The 24,424-nt window shown below is 41.2% G+C and overlaps 1 protein-coding gene across 2 annotated transcripts; it reads left to right on the top strand.

The window, feature by feature from the left end:
- Positions 1-406: 406 nt before the first annotated feature.
- tmem19 (transmembrane protein 19) lies at positions 407-16,557 on the top strand. Of its 2 annotated transcripts, none has more exons than XM_038780428.1 (7): positions 407-574; positions 1,225-1,368; positions 4,158-4,271; positions 7,083-7,220; positions 8,875-9,129; positions 14,430-14,639; positions 15,908-16,557. In XM_038780428.1, exons 2-7 carry the CDS (start codon positions 1,281-1,283, stop codon positions 16,078-16,080), a joined length of 978 nt encoding a protein of 325 aa, XP_038636356.1. In that variant the 5' UTR covers positions 407-574; positions 1,225-1,280; the 3' UTR covers positions 16,081-16,557. The 2 variants fall into 2 exon arrangements, with proteins under 2 accessions (XP_038636356.1, XP_038636355.1); XM_038780427.1 differs by lacking the exon at positions 407-574 and adding an exon at positions 804-987.
- Positions 16,558-24,424: the final 7,867 nt, after the last annotated feature.

Here is a 24,424-nt window from a genome sequence, read left to right as displayed (position 1 = left end):
AGCTCCAGGGTCCCAGGTTCGATTCCCGGCTGGGTCACTGTCTGTGTGGAGTCTGCACGTCCTCCCCGTGTGTGCGTGGGTTTCCTCCGGGTGCTCCGGTTTCCTCCCACAGTCCAAAGATGTGCGGGTTAGGTGGATTGGCCATGCTAAATTGCCCGTAGTGTAAGGTTAATGGGGGGATTGTTGGGTTACGGGTATACGGGTTACGTGGGTTTAAGTAGGGTGATCATTGCTCGGCACAACATCGAGGGCCGAAGGGCCTGTTCTGTGCTGTACTGTTCTATGTTCTATGTTCTTAAAGGTGAAAAATAAGAGTATTTAACAGTTACTGTCAAGTTGTTGTTAAACAGCCTGTTCAATAATGTGTCGCCTTTTCAGGGTCTAAGCAGCAAGACTGATAACAAAGTGGAAGCTGTGGTCAATCCAGGGATTGCATTCCGATGGGATTTCAACAGCATGGTTGATTCCTGGAGATGAGTAGAGTCACTGGCCAACAACTTCTGGATTTGCGGACTGACCACGCTGACTCCCAGACGTTTCTGTTCTCGTTCCCGCGGCATAATCCTGGCCCCAGGTGATCAAAGACGCTTCACGTGGAAAGTAAAACGCTTTGGGGACGTCCCAAGGTCGCCACATCAATGTAGCTCTTTCTTTGCGAGTGGAATTAATTTGATTGCGCCGCTGGGCCTGCGGGGGGCGCTCTGACTGCCCCCCCCCCCCCCCCCCCCCAATCAATTACAGCCTCCTGATTGGTCAGAAATTGGAAGGCGGAAGTTTCCTCCATGCCTCTTCCTGGGATTACTGTCAATTCGCGGGTGGCTGGTGTGAGGTTAGGGGCCTGACGTGGGTCCGGGAGCTGCTCCAGGAAGGAGGTGTGGCCCGACCTATCTGTGACGAGCCGGGTGAAGGGGAGAGGCTAAACCTACCGCCTCTCTAGATATCCACCACAGCGGTTACAGTTTGTCTGCAAACAGTGCGAGGAAAATGGTAATTTCCCTGGAGGAAAATGGTAATCATGCTTCCCCAACCTGCGGCCAGCAGAGGTATCGTGAACCAGATCAGCTGAGCCGGTGCCCGGTTTCACTTGAATCAGTCCCATGCGAACCATCGTTTGCAACAAAGACACCAGCTCGCCAGAGGCTCAGGGCACCCAAGAGCTGTTGTCTGGTTTTCTTAATTTCTGCTGGTTGGTGGTGGAAATATTACTACTTTCTTTTCTTTTAGGTACTGTGAATGCCTGGATCACTCATCGACACTCGTCCTACAGAGAGTTGGTGAACATGATGGAAAACATGATTATCCTTAGTTTGATAGTGGCCATATCGTTGTCATTTTGGATTGTGTCAATGACTGTCAGTACTTATTATGGTAAGTGGATTGCTTTTGTGTTGTGGGAAGTGGGTTGTTTTGTGTGTGTTACACATTTAAATCCCCTCCTGTTACTTGAAATACTCATAAAATGTATTTGATATTAAACATGCTTTAAAATTGGTTTTTAAAAACCCAAATTGGGCAACCCGGTGAATCTACAGTTTGTGGAACTGGAGATAAATTAATATTTCCAAATGATATCTCCAACCAACACTCAGTTCTCTGGTTCCAAGCCCTATCATGTGCTAGTGACATGGTGAAAGTTAAGATCCAAACTCGGGAAGACCATGTTTGCACTCCAGCCGAGGATCTAAAATTCATTTTTCAGTTTCTGAGTGTTACTGCAATGCTACACTCTGTTTGTAAATGCATCCTCATTTCATTACCAGTACTTGGCGTCCTTGACTAAAAGATATATATATTATTTTCAAAAGTTGCCTTCAGAGGGAACAAGCTAGTGATTAAAATACATTACAAAATGTATTAGCCTTCAGTAATGCATACGAGTGGGTTATGTAACATTTCCTCATTCTATTCACTTGAATGGGAAATGGTAAGCAACCCCACTTTGTTCTTTTAAGATTTAGGTGTAAATGGAGAGCACACTTTGCATGTGGCAGCACCAAGATGTAGTCTTTTGGTGGTCCTGGTAGTAGTCAGAATTGTTTGAGGTGATGAAATAAGAATTTTTCAGATTCAATATGCTATATTTTGAGTTCAGGTTTTCCCTGTATACTCATACATTAATCCTGCTGACCACATTGTAAGCATATCTGAATTTAATAGTTCTATTTAAGTGTGCAACAAAATATACATGAAATAAAGATTTGCACAATTAAGCTAGTTTGTCATTCCTGTTTTCAAGTTAAACATCTATATTAAAGCAGACTTTTTTCTTTGGATTGTGTATTTTGTGGGTCCATTAATCAATTTGTCCCAATAAACTGTGCTCTCTTTTATTTGCAAAATTAATTTCCTGCTCAAGAAATACAGGTATTAACACTTTTCTGAATAATTCATCAACCGAACAAAAGTCAATAAAGGGCAAATGAAAGCAAAATACTGCAGTTGCTGAAGATCTGAAATAAAAAGTGCTGGAAAAACTCAGTAGTTCTGGCAGCATCTGTAGAGAGGAACTGAGTTAATATTTGAGTCCAATATCATGTGATTTTCCTCCTGCATGTCGCCTCCATATGCAAGAAGACTGAGACGAGGAATTCAGCTCAGATTATTTTAGATTGGAATAAGGGATACAATCTGCATTTCTCAGATCCACGTCACTTGTTGTATTTTGCCAGATTGTTGTTTATTTTGTACATCAGAGTAATACATCGCACTTAAAATGTTAATTCTGTTTCTCAATTAACAGAGGGTGTTGTCTCCTAAGAGTTGCTTTGCTGTTGAGCCCATTTTTGATGTCATTATGTTGATAGCATATGTCTGGAAACAGAAGTATTTAGTGTCATGTGAGAGTACCTTTAAGAAATGGGTGTTTATCAGTGATGTCAGAGTGTGGGTGGAGCTGGGCTGTCTTATCAGCTTTTTACTTTAGTTTTGGGTTGTTTGCTGCAGGATGTGTTTTAGTTTCGTTTTCAGTGTTGGAGCTGAAGCCAGACAAAGCAGATGTACTGTTTATCTCTCTGTCATGAAAAGACTATCTCTTGATCATTTGGTGAATTCGGAATTATAAATGTTTTCAGTAGTGAATGTAAACCTAATGTGCTTCTGAAATGAAATGAAAATCGCTTATTGTCACGAGTAGGCTTCAATGAAATTACTGTGAAAAGCCCCTAGTCCCCACATTCCGGCGCCTGTTCGGGGAGGCTGGTATGGGAATTGAACCGTGCTGCGTGCCTGCCTTGGTCTGCTTTAAAAGCCAGCGATTCTTCTGGATGTTGTTTGGGAAGTTAGTAAGGATTATTTAGTGTTGTATTCTTTTGGGGGTTGTATTTGAATTGATGGTTGCCAAGATGCTCACTGTATGTTTTAAAAAGGTTAACTTGAGTTCATAGAATAAACATTGTTTTTCTTTCAAAAATACTTTTCGATTTCTGCTGTACCACACCTGTAGAGTGGGCCGTGTGCTGCCCATACCACAATCTAGTAAAAGTTGTGGGTCAGGTGAACTCCATGATACACTTTGGGGTTCTCTAAACCCTGGCCCATAACATTAGAAAAACCATGCCCCCCCCACCCTACCCTCAACCCTTCTGCTTTTTTCGATTTACTTTTCTCCATCTCAAGTCATTTGTCTTCAATCGTTTTTCAAATTTTGATACTTAATAATATATCTTAATAATATAACAGGGCAGCATGGTAGCACAGGTGGCTAGCACTGTGGTTTCACAGCGCCAGGCTCCCCGGTTTGATTCCCCGCTGGGTCACTGTCTGTGTGGAGTCTGCACGTTCTCCCCGTGGCTGCGTGGATTTCCTCTGGGTGCTCCGGTTTCCTCCCACAGTTCAAAGACATGCAGGTTAGGTGAATTGGCCATGCTAAATTGCCCTTAATGTCCAAAAAAATGGTTAGGAGGGGTCATTGGGTTATGGGGATAGGGTGGAAGTGAGGGCTTAAGTGGGTCGGTGCAGACTCGATGGGCCAAATAGCCTCCTTCTGCACTGTATGTTCTATGTATCTATGTAACACTTGTTTAAAAACCTAATCGTAAACCTAAAATGAATAAAACCGATTCTGATTGTGGTGTGATCATTGTGGATTCCATATCTCACAAGGTAGAAGATGACAAGAACTTTGGTATCTTGTTACAGTGGACTTTTTCTTTCCATAGGTACTCTACGACCTGTGTCACCTTGGCGATGGCTGTTTTCTGTATTAGTTCCACTAATTATTACTTCACGTGCACTAAAGAAGAAAAGTCTTGATCGTAGTGGAGCTGTTGGAGGTAAAGTTTCAAATGTAAATTGATCACATTTTAATATTTTATGTTTCTATTCCGTTAGGTGTTTTCTGTTATGATGTCTAATATAAAGAGTTATATTAAACTGTATTACATTGACTGGTAAAATCTACAGGATTGCAATGGATTAGAACATTAGTTCCTAGCCATAACTGGGACACCTGGAGTGTTCACCAGGGTGGTACCGACCTTAGCCCCCCAACCACAAACGGTCATTCAGTGTCAGTAATAGCTTTGTTAGAGAAGCTTCATAATATTTCCATTGAGTTTGTACTTCAATACTTGTTCCGTTGCCTTACACTTCTCCGTATTAATTTATATTTAAACTGAGAAATTTGTTGGGCTATGGGAAAATAAGAGCTTTGTTTTTGATGTAATAAGCGATCCAAGGTGCTTCACCGGAGCACAATGAAGCAAAATATGACATCAAACCACAAATGGGGATGTTAAGTTAGACCATCAAGGCAGGGCAAGGGCAGCACGGTAGCATTGTGGTTAGCACAATTGTTTCACAGCTCCAGGGTCCCAGGTTCGATTCCAGCTTGGGTCACTGTCTGTGCGGAGTCTGCACATCCTCCCCGTGCCTGCGTGGGTTTCCTCCGGGTGCTCCGGTTTTCTCCCACAGTCCAAAGATGTGCAGGTTAGGTGGATTGGCCATGATAAATTGCCCTTAGTGTCCAAAATTGCCCTTAGTGTTGGGTGGGGTTACTGGGTTATGGGGATAGGGTGGAGGTGTTGCAGGAGGGTGCTCTTTTCAAGAGCCGGTGCAGACTCGATGGGCTGAATGGCCTCCTGCACTGTAAATTCTATGATTCTATGATCAAATGCTTGATAAAAAGAGGTAGATTTCATGTTAAAGGAAGGAAAAGGTACAGAAGGAGGAGAAATTCCAGAATTTGAAGCCAATGCACTGAAAACACTTTCACCACTGGTGAAACAATTAAAATGATGGATGATCAAGAGGCCAGAATTAGATAAAAGCAGATGTCTTGGAGGGTTGTGGATCTGGAAGAGATCACAGCGATAGGAAGGGTTTGGATGGATTTGAAATTTTAAAAATCAAGACATTGCTTGACTACGAGCTAACACAGATCTGCGAGCAGGACTGATAGGTGAATAGGACACGATTTAAGTTAAGACATGCTCAGCAGAGTCTGGATGACCTCCAGTTTACCCAAGATAGAATGTGGGAGACCTTGCCAGGAGTCTGTTGGAATAGTGAAGTCTAGAGGTAACGAAGGCACGAACAAGAGTTTTAGTAGCAGTTGAGCTGAAACTGGGCTAAGTCGGGGAAATAAGTAATTGGAAGCTCAACTCCGAGTCATAAATGTTCCGAGTCATAAATTAATAGACATAAATGTATATTAGATGGCATAAATTTTCGCAGTAACTTCATTGCAATGTAAGCTTATTTGTGACAATAAAGAGTATTATTAAATGACACCGAGGTTGCAAACGGATAGGTCTCAAGACTATTGCAAGACAGAAGGATGGCATTGGTAGCTGTGGACCAAAGACAACGGCTTCAGTCTTCCCAAATTCAGCTGGAGGAAATTGATTTTGGGAGCGCATCAGTATAAATATTACTGCGTACGTCAGAAGAGTGTGCAGTATTCCAAAGCTCAAAGATGTTATAAAATATTGGCTGAGTTCCCACACAATGCAATATAATACGCAAATCTTTAACTTCTAGAAACAAATGGAGCATATATTGATTAGTCGAAAACAAAAATACTTTCATAGATTTATCTTGATGCTGTAAGCTACATTTACGTTGCCTGGTTTAATCCATTAAATTTTGACAATGTGTTTAATATGTACAAAAGCAAAATACTGCAACTGCTGTAAATCTGAAATAAAAACAGAAAAGCCTGGGACTTCTTAGCAGATCAACCAGCATCTGTGGAGAGATAACAAAGTTAATATTTCAGTTGTTCTGAAAATGTGAAAGGGATTACATTGATGCAAATTCATTTGTACGCCAGCATCTTATTTTCCATTAGTTAGCCATGATCTTACTGAGGCATAATCTTGCTCTGTTCCTACCTTACTAGACTCAGCATCACATTTCTATCCAGAGCAAAGGAGGATGCTATTTGGTCAACCAGCCAAAATTTCTTCAAATGTTTAATTCCATCATTTATTATGATTTGGCAGATTCAGCAGTCCTTGTGGCATGGGACTTTGTCTTCTTAATGACTTATATGGAGAAACGGGTCTTCACATACTCTTTTCTATTAATCCCATATTTACTCCCCTGACAATTTCAGCAACCAATGGAATTATTCCGTCATCATTTACCCTCCAATGCTGGGCAGAATTTTCAACACTAATGGCAGATCTCCACTTCATGGAATTTAGCCAACAGTTTTAAAGTTGCTCATCGTAACTAAGTTAAGGTGTATCCTCATGAGGCTATATTTCATCTTTCTCAAAAGCCAACTTCACAATGTAGATGAGGGACAAACTCTCCGGAAGGATTGTGGGAGGGGTTAAAAGGTTGGAGGACAGCCGTAAACTGCTCCGATGACTTGTGCTGTGTCTAAAGTGTTGCAAGGTTTTATATGGTTTAAGGCGGAATAAAATGGAAACTCATGTTTTCAGAAAATCATTTTTAAATTTCTAGTTGTAAAATGTGTTAGTTCCCCAACAATCTTTTTTTTAAAAGTTCATCAATTTTAGTTACTCTTTTAATAATTTTGAGTATATATTGGATATCTCCAATCATATTGCATAATTCCTGAAGGAAAATCAATTTCTTTGCATAATGTTTTATTTTTACAAACTTTGTTCCAGCTTTGATTGTCGGGTTCATCCTTACCATTGCCAATTTCAGTTTCTTCTCTGCATTGCTAACTTTTTTTGTTAGCTCGTCTAAACTAACAAAATGGAAGGCAGAAGCAAAAAAGCGTTTGGATGCAGAATATAAGGACGGTAATGTTGCCAATCCATATTGTTTATGCACAAAACAAAACACTTGCTGATTAGATAGAAAAACTGAAAGCATTTTCTACCAGTATACATTGCAATTACTTTATTGTAATTTCTTCAAATATTTATAATGATTACATACTTTACCATAATTATAATCAATTAGTGATTTGATGCCTGTCTAAATGCGAGTTGGAGTCTTTGTGAAGGGTCCCGGGGGGGCAGGGAAATTGCCCGTTAAGTTATAATTTCATGGGCAAATCCTATATAGGTCAGCCTGTCATGACTTCCATAGAGTCCTGATTTGTTTTTGTGGTTGTAGTCTGGTTTTCTGATGGCCCAAATCTTTCTGTCTCTGGGTCAATGTGTTTCCAAAAGCACGAGAGACAGGAAAAATCTGAAAAAGGCAGAAAAAAAGTGCTATTGATTTTCCTGAGTGGTTGCCAATGTGGTTTACATAAACTACTCATTCTTAGTTTGCGTCAGGAGTACGCATTTCTTTTTATTAAATCACACACATGACTCAGTCAGATTATTCCAAACAGAAGGACTTACTTTGATGCCTGTATTTGGAGCAAAACATAGAAAAAGAGTCTCCTTATTTCCATTTTCCACGCCAATTTACAATTCTGGCAACAGCCAGCTCTTTCAGCTTCTTCAAATCTAGTGAAAGAGGAAAAAAGGCAAAGAAATTGATTAACAAGAGTAAAATAGATCAAAAGTTCCCCATGCCACTGAGTTTGCCAATTTCAAATCGATTAATTGAATGGTATAGATACGATAATTCTGATTGATTTGACTTCCAGTCTTAAGTTGACCATGTCTGAAAGTTGAAGAGCAGGAAAATGGTAGACTGTCAATGGAGATCAGCACAATGGTTTACCATAGCATTTGTCATGGAATCTGGCTTAGATTTACAATTAATATGTAGCAGAGTTAGAGGCTGGCTGAAGAGCCAGGTGGACAGCAGTGGCCAAAAGCAGTCTTCAGTGGTCAGTAAAATATGTCTGAATGTAAACAGGGTAGTCAATCTGGTCTTGGCAGTTTGCCACCAGGCAGATGAGGTGTGAACAGATGCATTTATGACTGACTGGAAGAGTAAAATTCAATACATGGAGGTGCAGCTTGGGTGCTAGCAGCTGGAAGCTTTGCAAAAGCCCATCAGCTAAACTGAGGAACTGGCTACCAATGTGGCTTGGGAGACTTTGAGAGATAAAGTGTTTTGAGTTTTTAGGTGATTGAACTTTTATTTTCATTTTTATGATTGCTGTTTTTTTTTTATGTGAATAATAACTTTGGGAGGAACATGTGAGGGGGCAACCAAAATGAAGAACATCCAAGAAAGTTCACATTTAAATATAAAGTGTGCTTTAAAAAGCCTTCATGGAAGTCCCCATTCTAAATTAGAAGAGTAAAATTGTACGTGTGAATCGTAACCATACCTCCAGCAGCCTAAATTTACTAATTGAATCCAATCTTGAAAGCCTAGAATACTATATCGGATCCCATTTTATTATCATTTTCACTAGAATTGGATCTGAATGTTGAGAATCAATGTCATGTCAGTAACTATTCTGATGGGCATTTTCATCGCAATACTTTCTCAGTATCTGTATTTTCATACTTTATTGAATCTTATGTTTATAATTTTTTACAGGTGGCCAGAGAAACTGGATGCAGGTGTTCTGTAATGGAGGTGTTCCTACAGAGATTGCCTTACTCTATATGATTGAAAATGGGCCAGGAGAAATTGCAATTGATTTTTCAAAGCAGTACACTGCCTCTTGGATGTGTCTGTCTCTCCTTGGAGCTCTGGCTTGCAGTTCAGGCGATACCTGGGCGTCAGAGATTGGAAGTGTTGCCAGCAAAAGCCAACCAAGGCTAATAACCACATGGGAAAAGGTTCCCACTGGTAAGAATTCACAATGCTTTATAAAGAATGCCACAATCCACTTTGTTCCCATGTAGATGTCCTGTAATATTTATTTTGACAAAGAAAAACATATGATACAATTTATTCTTGAATGTAATTTATTCCAGTTCGACCTAAGCGAGCGTATTTCAGCCAGTTCTGGGTACCACACTTTAGGAAGGATATGAAAACATTAGAGAAGGTACAGAAATGATTCAAGAGAATTCCCCAGATTCCTATTGCGTCCTTCTTTGTTAGGCTGGATACACACTGGGCAAGATCTACCGGGTGCGTTGCGCCAGAAAAGGAGTGCGGTAGATAGATGCTGGGAGATCCCACTTCTGGGATTTAACCGGCTCGCCGTGCCTCCCGAGATTTACTGCAATCACGCGAGACATCACTTTCTGGCAAATCTGCACATTGGAGTGAGACAGCTAGTCTCACTTTAATATAAATTCCTGAAATCTAACCAAGACGTGGGATCTAACTCCCTCATCTTGGAGAACTCGGGCGAGCGCCGTTCCGAGCTGGTCTCCACAAAACTTGGTCAGATGGAACGGCACCCGGGGTGTCCAGGTGGTACCAGTGCCAGGGTGCCACCCTACCGTTAATCCGACAGGTGAGCCTGCTTGGTCCTCATGATCTCACTTGCTTTGTCATTCATTTTTGTATGGGCTGTTCATCAGAGGTCCTGGAGCTCACATCAGCACTGCTTTGGCCTGCTGTAGACTAGCCTACGAAGCTCTCTCCACAGATTCAGTTGCGATCCTGGCCTGCTTGTGTGTCTGACCCTCTCTCTTTCTTCATCCAAAAAGATCCATATTCAGTTCTTCACGCAGTCCTGTTGCTTGCTTGCTGGCAGCTATAAAACGGAGGAAGCTCCCCTCAGTAATTTTGCCCCGAGTACGTGACGTCAGTGTACTAGGCACGTGACCTGCTCTCTGCTGCCGCTTCTGGTGGGAGGACAAATGGGATTAAAAAATATATTTTTTTAATCTGCTCCTGGAACAGAGCACTGACTTACTGAGGAGGGGGTCTGCCCTACTGGGCTCTGGGCCTACACTGCTGCATCTGGCTGAGGGCGTCCGCATGCACAGGGTGGCCGACATTCCTGAAACCGGTCACAGCTGTCATTTTTAAAAGCTGGTCGCAGCCGTTGGGCACTTCTACGGGATCGATCGCTCCATGACCCATCCGCGAGTTGCGACCCTGAGTTTGAAAATGACTGGTTTAGGTATAGAACAAAGAGTACAAAGAACAAAGAAAATTACAGCACAGGAACAGGCCCTTCGGCCCTCCCAGCCTGCACCGATCCAGATCCTTTAAACCTGTCACCTATTTTCCAAGGATCTACTTCCCTCTATTCCCCGCATGTTCATATTTCTGTCTAGATGCATCTTAAATGATGCTATCGTGACCACCTCTACCAACTCCACTGGCAAAGCGTTCCAGGCACCCACCACCCTCTGTGTTTTTAAAAAAACTTTCCACACAAGTCTCCCTTAAACTTTCCCCCTCTCGCCTTGAAATCGTGACCTCTTGCAATTGACACCCCCACTCCTGAAAAAAGCTTGTTGCTATCTACCCTGTCCATACGTCTCATAATTTTGTAGACCTCAATCAGGTCCCCCCTCAACCTCTGTCTTTCCAACGAAAATAATCCTAATCTGCTCAACCTTTCTTCATAGCTAGCACCCTCCATACCAGGCAACATCCTGGTGAACCTCCTCTGCACCCTCTCTAAAGCATCCACATCCTTCTGGTAATATGGCGACCAGAACTGCACGCAGTATTCCAAATGTGGCCTAACCAAAGTTCTGTACAACTATAACATGACCTGCCGAATCTTGCACTCAATACCCCGTCCGATGAAGGCAAGCATGCTGTATGCCTTCTTGACCACTCTATCGACCGGTGTTGCCACCTTCAGGGTACAATGGACCTGAACTCCTGTTGCCCAGCCAGTTCTTTATCCATCTAGCTAGTACACCCTGACCCCATGTGACTTCACTTTTTCCATCAACCTGCCATGGGAAACTTTATCAAACGCCTTACTGAAGTCCATGTATATGAAAAAATGAAATGAAAATTGCTTATTGTCACGAGTAGGCTTCAATTAAATTATTGTGAAAAGCCCCCAGTCGCCACATTCCGGCGCCTGTCTGGGGAGGCTGGTACAGGAATCGAACCGTGCTGCTGGCCTGCTTTAAAAGCCAGCGATTTAGCCTGGTGAGCTAAACCAGCCCCTCTATAGCCCTTACCTCATCAATTAACTTTGTCACTTCCTCGAAGAATTCTATTAGGTTTGTAAGACATGACCTTCCCTGCACAAAACCATGCTGCCTATCACTGATAAGTCTATTTTCTTCCAAATGTGAACAGATCCTATCCCTCAGTATCTTCTCCAACAGTTTGCCTACCACTGACGTCAAGCTCACAGGTCTATAATTCCCTGGATTATCCCTGCTACCCTTCTTAAACAAAGGGACAACATGAGCAATTCTCCAGTCCTCCGGCACCTCACCCGTGCTCAAGGATGCTGCAAAGATATCTGTTAAGGCCCCAGCTATTTCGTCCTTTGATTCCCTCAGTAACCTGGGATAGATCCCATCCGGACCTGGGGACCTGTCCACCTTAATGCCTTTTAGAATACCCAAAACTTCCCCCTTCCTTATGCCGACTTGACGTAGAGTATTTAAACATCCATCCCTAACCTCAACATCCGTCATGTCCCTCTCCTTGGTGAATACCAATGCAAAGTACACATTAAAAATCTCATCCATTTCCTCTGACTCCACACATAAATGCCCTCTTTTGTCTTTGAGTCGGCCAATCCTTTCTCTAGTTACCTTCTTGCTCCTTGTATACGAATAAAAAGCTTTGGGATTTTCCTTAACCCTGTTAGCCAAAGATATTTCATGACCCCTTTTAGCCCTCTTTATTGCGCGTTTGAGATTTGTCCTTTCCCGATATTCCTCCAAAGCTTCATCAGTTTTAAGTCCCCTAGATCTTATGTATGCTTCCTTTTTCATCTTGGCTAGTCTCACAATTTCACCCGTCATCCATGGTTCCCTAATCTTGCATTTCTATCTTTCATTTTCACAGGAACATGTCTGTCCTGCACTCTAATCAACCTCACTCCCACATTTCAAATGTGGATTTACCCTTAAACATCTGCTCCCAATCCACATTCCCTAGCTCCTGCCGAATTTTGTTATACTTGGCCTTTCCCCAATTTAGCACTCTTCCTTTAGGACCACTCTCGATTTTGTCCATGTGTATTCTAAAACTTACGGAATTGTGATCGCTATTCCCGAAGTAATCACCGACTGAAACTTCAACCATCTGGCCTGGATCATTCCCCAATACCAGGTCCAGTATGGCCCCTTCCCGAGTTAGACTATTTACATACTGCTCTAAAATAACTCTCCTGGATGCTCCTTACAAATTCTGCTCCATTTACGCCTCCAACACTACATGAGCCCCATTCAATGTTGGGGAAGTTAAAATCTCCCATCACGACCACCCTATTGCTCCTACATTTTTCTATAATCTGTCTACATATTTGTACCTCTACTTCACGCTTGCTTTTGGGAGGCCTGTAGTAAAGTCCCAACAATGTTACTGCACCCTTTCTATTTCTTAGCTCTACCCATATTGCCTTCGTGCTCAAATCCTCCATAGTGCCCTCCTTAATCACAGCTGTGACATCATCTCGGACCAGTAATGCTACTCCTCCACCCTTTCTACCTCCCTCTCTATCCCTCCTGAAGCATCTATACCCTGGGATATTTAGTTGCCAATCTTGCCCTTCCCTCAACCAAGTCTCAGTAATACCAATAACATCATATTCCCAGGTACTAATCCAAGCCCCAAGTTCATCTGCCTTACCTGCTACACTTCTCGCATTAAAACAAACGCAGCTCAGACCACCTGTCCCTTTGCGTTCATCATCTCTTCCCTGTCTACTCTTCCCATTAGTCACAATGAGTTTATTATCTAGTACCTTACTGACTTTATTTACTTGCCTCTTTACTGGCCTCTAACTTCCTAATCTGGTTCCCATCCCCCTGCCACGTTAGTTTAAATATAGAATAGAATCCATACAGTGCAGAAGAAGGCCATTTGGCTGATCGAATCTGCACCGGCCCTTGGAAAGAACATCCTACTTTAGCCCACACCTCTATCCCTGTAAGCCAGTAACCCCACCTGGTCAGGGGCAATATAGCATAGCCAATCCACCTAACCTGCACATTTTTGGACTTTGGGGAGGAAACCGGTGCACCCGGAGGAAACCCATGCAGACACGGGGAGTAAGTGCAAGCTCCATACAGACAGTCACCTGAGGCTGGAATTGAACCCAGGTCCCTGGAGCTGTGATTGTAGTACTAACTACTGTGCAAATTCCATTTACCTGTAATATATCATGGTATGTATGGTAATTTTAATGAAAGTGGTGAATATGGTTAAAACAGTGTCGTTTTAGCCACACTTGTAACTAGGTAGAGATGGACAATACTGCTTTCACTATTTTAATTTGTTTTAATATTTCTTTGCATAATGTTTTAAATGGACAGTTTATCTTGGCTCAGCTGAGCACTAGTCTAAAATGGTAAATTCCTTAAAACTAAAGATCTCTTCTGCTCCTCCTGGGCACTTTATTTTTACTTTCCTAAGTGGGATTTAGGATTGTTTGGTCTTGCATTGCTCACATTAGATAGAGTCTGTTAGACACCTTAAATCAGTTGGATTTATTATTAGGTGTCTTGTGAAAAATTTCAGCAATTTACTTGGGCTTACGTTTTCAGAAGAAATGACGTTTTGAAGTCTGAAAAACATGTTCCACAAAACTGCAGTAAAGCAGGATAAATTTTAATTTGAAAGGCTGAATCACAATTGACTCCAAAAGTTTCATCAAAATGCATTTGTTTCATTTTTTTAAAAAAAGGTTCTGGAGTGGAAAATTGATGGTTCTGCAATCTCAATAAATGAATCTCGTGTCTTCAGCTGTCATGCCCCTTTTCATAAATTTCCAAATCCATTACAGCTGCAAAATACTTTGTATTTTTTTTCTTACAAATGAATGAATGCTCAGGTTATAACAAGTTCATCTCCTTTAGTATTTTCTGTGCGAATGCTTGTTTTCAGATATCGATCGACGATAAATACATAAATAGGTAAATAAATAAATTCTGGTTGTGAACTATTTCAGTGCCGTTAGTTGGTTTCTGCCAGTTTTGATTCTTTAATCTTTGTTCAGAACAATCCTGAACTGACAAAAAGGAGTTATTTTCTTTCAGGTACCAATGGAGGGGTTACCTTTGTCGGCCTTGCATCAAGTTTACTTGGTGGAATGGTTGTTGGATTAGCCTATCTATTAACTCAGCTGATATTTGTGGAGAACCTGGATATTTCACCACCTCAGTGGCCAATTGTTTTATATGGTGCAGCAGCCGGTTTCCTCGGTTCCATTTTAGATTCCTATCTAGGAGCCATAATGCAGTATTCAGGTTTGTGCTTGAAGTTATTAAGTATTGTTTTGTTTTACTTGTATACTTTTAATTATGAAAAATTAAAATCGCTTATTGTCACGAGTAGGCTTCAAATGAAGTTACTGTGAAAAGCCCCTAGTCGCCACATTCCGGCGCCTGTTCGTGGAGGCTGTTACGGGAATTGAACCGTGCTGCTGGCCTGCTTTCAAAGCCAGCGATTTAGCCCTGTGTTGAAAGGTGAAGAAAATAAGTTGTTTTGTTCCCACGTGCACTGAATAAAAGACATTGTGGAATGAACCAATTACTGGTACTAGAGTATTTGAATCCCCCCTTCCTTGGCTGCAATATTCCCTCTCCAAGAGGAGAATACATAATGGATGAATATCTCACCACTGCAAATGCCTTAATTAATGCGTTGGAAGACTATTCCTCATTTCAGCAAGCTGACAAATCAATGAAACATTCCAAACTAAGTTGGCAAGTTTATAGGCCTCACCTACAACTAGGAAATACATTTGCTTTGTCTGCTCAAAAATATACTGCTTAACAGTTCAAATTATTAGAATATAAAATGTATATTTTTGTGATTAAGTTCAAACTGTACTGGAGTTCCAAGTTTTAAATGTACAATTTGCTGACTATATGTACTTGAGTAAAAGTTGACCTTTGTCCAAAAAAATTCCTTTAATTTTTCACATACCTCGTGTAAAAATCAACTTTCCAAGGACATTCCTCTTCAACAAAGCGTGTTCAGAATAATATAGCAAAGACCAGGATTTGAAGCAGGAGTTTTTTGATCTTTCTGCATAGGTGCAATAGTCCACTGAGATATCAGGAAACTTGAGTAAAAGTGTAATTTATTTTTTCAAATGACTGAGGTAAGACTGGAACAAACTGCAGAGTTCATGTAAATGGTGTACATGTTAAACTTTCTCTGAAATGGAATTGAGCTCACTGAGCTGTCGTGAACAGTCCTAGCTATGGCCCAAAGGAAAATGGGTTATTAGAAGCTTACCTTTTAGACATCCACCTTGCTCCAATATACTTTTTTGCTGGCTGTCAGCAGTTGCAAGTAAGCCCCTCAAAACATTCTCTGTAAAAACTGACCCCTTACACTTATGTCTAAAAACAATCTCGGAAGTTTGACTTTTACACAACTATATATGGTATGCATTGTGAATAAATAAATTGTACAGAACTGGAGTTCAAAACACAAGTATTTGTTTCGCACAGAGTTGGTGTAATCTGAGTTCCAATAAATGTTTATAATTCTTATGTTTTCACAGGTTTTGATGTAGACAGTGGAATGGTTGTCAATCACATTACTTCTAATGGAAGGCACATATCAGGAAAACCTATCCTGGACAACAATGCAGTGAACCTCTTCTCTGCCATCCTTATTGCTCTACTTCTGCCAGGCATGAGCTGGCCCTTTTGGCCAAGGAAATTAACTATTTAAAAAAAATGAAGAAATATCCCGATCTATTGGCATCAAATATTCCGTACGAATATTGCACTAACAAATAAATGACTGAATTAAAATGAAGATGCACTAAAATACTAATTCAACCTTGTTGAAGTGAACAATATATCTTCATGATCTAATTTTGAAGGTTTCCTTATTGCTCTTTTGGATATGTTGCATGGTTCCTCCATCAATAAGCCTAGTCCTAATCATTCATTACTTCTCAGCAAAGTGCTTTATTAATATAATACACATTGTTACATAATTATATTAAGATTTATTTAGGAAATGCCTCCATTAGAGCAGAATACTTATTTACAATTTGTAGCAACTCATGTGTTTGTATAATATTTTATTTAGGTGGAAGACTATTGATCCATCTAGTGCACTCTTTACAAATCACACGTTTGTTTCCTTACTGTGATTCTGGAACTATATCCACAATTAAAGTTTATCCATTCCTTTTTTAAATCCTGCTTTTCTGTTCAACCATCATTTCTGATCATCAGTATCACAAGTATCATACTTTTTCATGAAAACAAATACTATCTACATTTCACAACTTGCAGAATTTCTAATCCTTGAATCCGATGTTTGACAGCGGGCTTGTGAACCTTAGTTTGAAAAGGAAGTGAAGTTACTGAGCAGATTTGTGTTTGAATGGCACAGGAGGAAATCCTGCAGCAAGGAGGGGTGGCAGGGGTAAGTTACAGATAAGGATTTAATTTAATCTACCTATAACCTAAACTACCAAGGTAATTTGTGAACAAAGCTAAGAGAAATTAAGTTGATTTAATACATATGAAACATTAATTAAATATATAGACAGGATTAGCTAGAGATGGCAGCACTGGTAGTGGTACAACTGCAGCATTTCGGGAATCTGTGGAACTCCTGAACACCACACACCTGTGCCTGCCTGTTGAAATGTCTGATTCTGGGGAACTTCAGTTCAGAGTTGCTGAGCGGAACCCAAGACACAGACATTGTGGAGAATCACAAAGCAGAAGAGCTACCTGGACACTTTGATACAGGAAGCAGTCACATTCCTTAGTTGAGGTAGTGATACAAGTCTAGTTAGTGGTGAGGGACAGAAGTGTGTGACTGCAAGTCAGGTAGGTAAGGGAACTGCAGATCAGAATAGGAAGGGTTTCTGTATTTGCCATTATCCATATAAGCGTTTGCTGCCTGTGCAGATGAAGGTAAAGGCTGCCAAGTAGGGGAGGTAAGATGGTGGCATAGTGGTTATGTCACTAGGCTTATATTCCTGATGGCCAGGCTAATGTCTTGGGGACAAATCCCGCCAAAGCACCCGCAGTAAATTTTAGGGTGGCATGGTGGCACAGTGCTGTCTCCCAGCACCAGGGTCCCGGGTTCAATTCCAGCCTTGGGTGACTGTGGATTTTTATGTTCTCCTCGTGTCTGGGTGGGTTTCCTCCGGGTGCTCCGGTTTCCTCCCACAGTACAAAGATGTACAGATTAAGTGGCCATGATAAATTGCCCCTTAGTCTCCAAAAGGTTAGGTGGGGTTACTGAGTTACAGGGATGATAGGGTGGGGCCATGGGCCCAGGTAGGGTGCTCTTTCAGAGGTTCGGTGCAGATTCAATGGGCTGAGTGGTGTCCTTCTGCACTTTCAGGGGGTTTTGAATGATAAGTGATGTGGGATAAGTGTGGGAAGGTGGATTTGAGGTGGAGATTAGCTATGATTTTATTGAATGGTGGAGCAGGGTTTTGGGACCAAATGGCCTACTCCTGCTCCTAGCTTGGATAGAAATTCTTCATACAAACCCCATTAATCTCTCCTCCAGGGAGTAAATTTGCATAGGCATTGTACAATTGCTGTTTAATGAAGTCCAATATTAAGTTACTTTTAAGTATCTAAATAATTTAAACACAACTCAATGGCAAAAACACTGGAATTTCAATTTGTATAATATTTAAACGAAGATTGTCCAAACTTTTTCCTTCATAGGCCACATAGTACACATTTGTATTTTCAATCATTAGCATATAACTTATGTTGATGATGCAAACAAATCTTTGGATTTAGGATTTATCTTTAGGATTTATTCACCAATGAGGTGATCGTGCCCAAAACAAACCTTTGTAAACTCAAAATGTTAACTGGGCAAATCTGCAGTTAAGAAATATATACATAAGTAAGATTGAGTTGCCCAAATTTCATGGGTCACATGTGACACACGGTCTGCAATTTGGACATTCATATCAACTACAATAAATTAAAACCAAACATTTATAAAGCCAGAAATTTGGTTGTAGTTTTGAATTATCTGAAAGTACATTCTGAAATTATATTGAGAAATAACTTATCCTGCAGCATCTATTGTCCTCAGGATCTCATTGCCTGAAGTACTTTTTCAATGATAGAGTTGTGATTTAAGCTGATATGGCACATCAAAATCCTGCAAAAAAAAACATTTAGGAAAAATTGCCCATCATCTTTTTGGGTGAGGGTGCAATATTGGCCAGGCCATCAGGAAAGATCACTCCCTATTCATCATTCTTTTATGGCCACCTGAGAAGATCAACAGCATCTCAGTTAATCTCACTTGAAAGATTGCTGCACTGCTAGATTGTATGCTCTAAACTTTGGACTAAATCTTCTGTCTTAAAAAGCAGATTCAGTAGGATTTGTACGGAGAGCTACATACAAAATGTATAAATTAGAAAAGTGGATTGATTTATCTGGGTACTAATTCAGTTAAAATTCACATTGCTGTGAAGTCTGTCTGTGTGAATAAAACTTCTGCTTTCTATAATGTGCCTAAATATTCTATGTAAAGTAGTATTCAGAATATGAACTTTTTTTGGCATGGTATACAAAATCCAGTAAATGTCACACTTTTTGATGTATTTAATCCATACTCTTGATCTCTAGTATATGTAATAATTTTGCATTAAAATGTTTATGCTTTTTTGAGATTTTGTTTAAATGTGCACCTTTTAAAATAGTTTAAATTATCTGAAATAAAACAAATGTTTTGTGTGACCAATTAAAAAATAAGCGTATCTACACAGGTTACACTTGAATAACAGCTCTTTAATCATCTGAAATTGTAGTTTCATTAATATTAGAGCAGAGGCCATTCCGTCCATTACATCTGTGATAGTGTTTGCTTTTCAACTGGAGTTTTCTGTGACCTTTACACATTTTCTTTCCTTTTTTCAAATATTCATTTAATTCCTATTTTCATGTTTTGAAATGTGCTTCACTGGCCACTGGTAATAAAACTGATGTTTTAATCTTTTGCATGAAGAAGAAATAGATGACTTTAATTTTTCCAGTGGTAATTCTGAGTCCATGTGTCATCCCCCTTCCCGGTGTTCAAATATAGGCATTTGAACACAAGATTGTGAAATTGAAGTTGTTGGTAAACCTGTGTGGAGGGAGGGGTGGCTTGATGCTGGCAGGCAATATAGGTCAGTGACCACATGCTGGATGGGTGAATGGGATTTTATGTAAGTCACAGAATCAGAGAATTGTTACATCACAGAAGGTGGCTATTTGCTCGTCATGCCTGTGCCGGCTCTCCGATTGAGGAATTTACCTGGTGCCATTTACCACCTTCTCCCTGTAACCCTGCATACTCTTTCCCTCCCCCCCCCCCCCCCCCCCCCCCCAGGCAATAATACAATTCCTTTGAATGCCTAAGCTGCCTCTCCACACACTTTGGCAGTGCATTCCAGATATCAACCAAGCATTATGCGAAAAAGTTTTTCTTTGTTTCTCTCCTGTTTCTTATGCCAATGACCTTAACTGTTCCCACTGGTGGAAGAATTGTTTCCGATCTAATCTGTCATGATTTTGAATACCTCTACCAGAACTCTCTCAACCATCTGTTCTCCAAGGAAAACAGTCCAATCTTTCTACATTAAGGATGTTTCAGGGCAGCAGAATTTTGAATGGGCTTGTATTTGGGAGATAGGAGATCAACCAAGCGAATATTGGAATACCTGAATCTGAAACCAACAAAGGCATGGTAAACCATTTCATCAGCAGATGTGCTGAAATAAGTTTTATGCCTGCTGTGAAATAATTTGTAGAAATTGAAATCAAAGGACATTCCAGGAAAGGTCCTTGGTGCATTCCATCTACATTTCTTAGTTTAGCTCGGTTGGACAATTGGTTTGTAATGGAGAGTGAGACCAGCAGCAGAGTGTCTATTTCCTTGCTGGCTGAGGTTATCAGAGAGGGCCTGCCTTCCTAGCCTTGCACCTTGTCTGAGCTGTGGTGATCCTCTGGTTAAATCATCTTCAGTTAGCTCTTCTCCCCCTCAAAGGGGAAAGCAGTCTATGGTCATCTGGGACTATGGAAGCTTTACTCCCTTAATCCATTGAATATCCGTTAACCTTGCTTTCTATTCTCTCTCATCTAATCAGTTACATCACCTTCAATAGTAGGCTGAGATGGGGTGCTCTTTCAGAGAGTTAGTGCAGACTCGATTAGCCGAATGGCATCCTTTTGCACTGTAGGAATTTTATGGTTCTAATACCATTTTTATAACCAGTATTTTGCTAGCTCTTCTTTTTTCCCCCGTGTGTCAACCACACTGCTGTGGATTGGGAGTCACTTGTCGGCCAAACCAGATAAGGACAACAGATTTCCTTCCATTAGTGAACCAGATGGGCTTTTACGACAATCGACAATGGCTTCATGGTCATCTTTAGACTTATAATTCCAGATTTTTTTAAATTCAAATTTCACCATCTGCCATAGTGGAATTCAAACCCAGGTCCCCAGAACATGGCTTTGGGTCTCTGGATAACTAGCCCAGTGACAATACCACTATGCCACTGCCTCTGCACCAGCCATCAAACACGTAACTATTCTAATCCTATTTTCCAGCACTTGGCCCATCCATAGTCTTGTATGCTGTAGCATTTCAAGTGCTCATCTGAATGCTTCTTATCGTTGAGGATCCCTGCCACTACCACCCTTTCAGGCAGTGACTTCTAGATTTTCTTAGATTACCACCACCCTCTGGGTTAAAAGGTTTTTCCTCAAATCCCCTCTAAATCACCTTCAGTCTATGCCTCCTGGCTGTTGCCCCTCTAGTACAGAGAAAAGTTCCGTCCTACCTACTCGATCTATGTACCTCATAATTTTGTATACCTAAATCAGTCTTCCCTCTAACTTCTTTGTTCTAAGGAAAACAACCCAGCCTAACTAGCCTCTCTTTATAGCTGAAACACTCCAGTCCAGGCACAATCTTCTGCACCTTTACTAGTGCAATCACATCTTTCCTATAGTGTGGCGACCAGAACTGCTCACAGTAATCGAGCATGGCCTAACGAGTGTTTTATGGCGCTTCCTCATAACCTCTCTGCTTTCATATTCTATCCTTTGGCTAATAAAGGCAAGTATGCCATATGCCTTCTTAACCACCTTTTCTACCTGCCCTGCTGTCTTCAGGAATGTATGGGCATGCAACCCAAGATCCCTCTGTACTTCTTAGTGTCCTACCATACATTGTGTATTCCCTTGCCTTGTTAGTTCCACAAAAATCATCATCTCACACTTTTCGGGGTTAAATTCCACTTGCCAATGTTCTGCCCATCTGACCTGCCTGTCATTCGGCCCATCGAGTCAGCATCACCTTTGGCCTATCTAGGCTCATGTGCCGATGTTGCACTTCATTTCTCCCCAGAATGTTGAGTGTGGTGTCCCTTAGACAGCTCCACAGAAGACCATAAGACATTGGACTAATTCTGTTCCTATCAGCCCATCAGGTCTGCTACTCCATTCAATCAAGGTTGATATGTTTTCTAATGATATGTATATAGGTACACCAGTGAACGGTTAATTATTACATCTCAGTGTAACTCAAAAACTAGAGAGCAACACCAGTTCACTAGAGGGCAACACTGATCATCGACTACTATTTGAATTATCCAGAAGTCATCAAGTTATTGAATCTCACATCCAGATCTGTTATAAAGCGAATAAGGAAACATTTGCCAGACGTAGTATTCCAACCCTGTCACGTCTGACAATGGGCCGTGCATCAAAAGTCATGAATGGGCTGAATTCTCAAGAGAATACAACTTCGCTCACCTCACTTTGAGCCTGCACTACCCTCAATCAAATGGTAAAGTGTAGAAAGGAGTTGAAATCATCGAACAACTTCTTAAAGCTTTGGATTCTCGTTCACACATGAATCTAGCATTACTCACTTATAGAGCAACTCTGCTTTCCATGGGTCTGCAACCAGCACAAATGTTGATGAACAGGGAGTTGAAAACTACTCTACTGTCTATATCACTACCTAATCCAGATCATCTACCCGTGATACAAAAGATGAAACATCAACAAGAAAAACAAAATGTATTATGATCAACATGTCAATACACTGGACTCTCTGTTTCCAGATGACATCGTCAGGATCAGAAGCCTGATGGAGGTTGATCTGCTCCTGCAAAAGTTATCAGACAAGCAGCATCACGTTCCTACATCGCTCAGACAGCTGAAGGAACAGATCGACGCAATCGCCGAGCACTACTCAAGCTCAAACAACACAATAACATCATTCCAGATGTACAACACCGTGAAGGTATCTTCAATGATACAATGACAAATTCACAAGTTCATGAAGATTCACAGAGGACTGTAAAACCTTCTGAGTCTCCTCTTCGTGGTTTAAGAAGGTCAACCAGGAAAAGAAGGAAGGTGGACAGATTCGATTTGTGAATTGTTCATGTTGAACATTTTTTCCTTATTGATTTTTCACTACGTTTCAAAGTTATATACATATCATGTATTGTCATAACATTATACATTTTTTCCTTTGTACAGAGAAAAGAAACGTTTAAAAAATGGGGATGTAATATGTATATAGGTATGCCAGTGAAGGGTTAATTATTACATCTCAGTGTAAGTCAAACACTAGAGGGCAAAACCAGTTCCCAGTGTAAATATCAGACCTCACAGAATGCTGGGTAGTTAGTGGAGAGTTAGGAGAGGAGCCAGATTGATCACAGCACGAGTAGTTTAGATTTGAGAGTTAACACGAGGACACCATTTGTAATTACTAGATTATAGATTACTGCTAAGCAGAGTCAACCATACTTTATTATTAGTTATAGCTCAGTAGTGTGTGCAAACTTTATTTAATTAATCGTTATCCAATAAATTAGTTTTGATTCAATCTAAAGATTAGTGGTTTCTTTGTCAACAACTCAACGGACCATCCTGGATCAAAAGGCAAAGAACAAAACATATTACCACCAAAGGTAATATAATATGTTTCTCATCCCCATTCTTCTGCCTTCTCCCCATAGCCCCTCATCCTCTTATTAATCAAGAACCCATCTATCTTTGTCTGAAAGATATTCAGTGACTTGACCGCCATAGCCTTCTGCGTCAGTGAGTTCCACAGACTCGCCACCATCAGGCTGAAGAAATTCTTCCTCATCTCTGTTCTATCTCCCTCCCCTTCCCCACCCACCCAATTAACTAGTTTGTAGTGCCCCCTTCCCCCCGACGGGAGATGTGCATCGGCTCCCGCCCCGCGCTCGTATCTCCTGGTGCTAGCTTTCCCGCTGGTGTGGTGGTGCCTCCCCCCCCCCCCCCCCCCCCAACCCGGCCTGGGGTCGACCTATACCTCACACACACACCCTGACCAATGCGTTTCTGTTTCCCCCTTGCCCCTTCCTCCTCCTCACCCCCTCCTGCATCCTGCTGCTCCAGATCCTTGCTTTCTGAGACTTAGCTCCATCATTCAAAATGAGGCAGTACAGATCCTGCACAAACCGTTTCTCAATGTCCCAATATGTTGGGGTATCTGGTTCAGCGTCGGTTCTGTTGTCTTCCCAGACCGTTTGTGGATGGATTTGTCTGCATCCGCCGGTGCAGTAAAGTAATATTCCCTGCCTTGGAAAATCACCCAGAGCTTGGCCAGGTCTGTCCCAATGTCCTGATATACCTGATGGAGTGACCCTCCCAGTTGCAGGACCTTGTCTGTCTTGCCTAGTTCAAGATCCTTTCCCAGTCTTGGTACCGGTGCAGCTTCGAAATGATGGCGCTGGAATTTTTAACTCTGGAGTTGAGGGGGGCAAAGGAGTGGTTCTACAATTCATGGCGTTTGTTTATCATGCACTTTGAGGAGTTGCTGCCGTTGAATGCTGAGGGAGGGGGAGTTGTTTGGTTTCCGTTTTTTAAATCTATGAGTCGATGTTTTCGGTTGTTAATTGGTGGGGCTGTTTGTTGTTTTCCTGGAGTTTTTTTATATTTGTACGGTGAAAATTATGAAAATATGGAGAATAAAAAGATTTTTTAAAAAACAAATCCTTAAAGAAATATCACCAGCGATGTATCTG

This window comes from Scyliorhinus canicula, chromosome 20 (genome assembly GCF_902713615.1).
Source record: "Scyliorhinus canicula chromosome 20, sScyCan1.1, whole genome shotgun sequence".
Classification (NCBI taxonomy): Eukaryota; Metazoa; Chordata; class Chondrichthyes; order Carcharhiniformes; family Scyliorhinidae; genus Scyliorhinus; species Scyliorhinus canicula.
The sequence above is the reverse complement of the archived record's forward strand: the minus strand, read 5'-3'. Positions and strand labels throughout refer to the sequence as shown.

Excerpts from the sequence above, each read along its gene's own strand:
- tmem19 (XM_038780428.1), top strand. The coding sequence starts at position 1,281 with ATGATGGAAAACATGATTATCCTTAGTTTGATAGTGGCCATATCGTTG. Across the intron at positions 1,369-4,157 it reads GACTGTCAGTACTTATTATG|GTACTCTACGACCTGTGTCA; the intron begins GTAAGTGGATTG and ends TTCTTTCCATAG. Across the intron at positions 9,130-14,429 it reads ATGGGAAAAGGTTCCCACTG|GTACCAATGGAGGGGTTACC; the intron begins GTAAGAATTCAC and ends ATTTTCTTTCAG.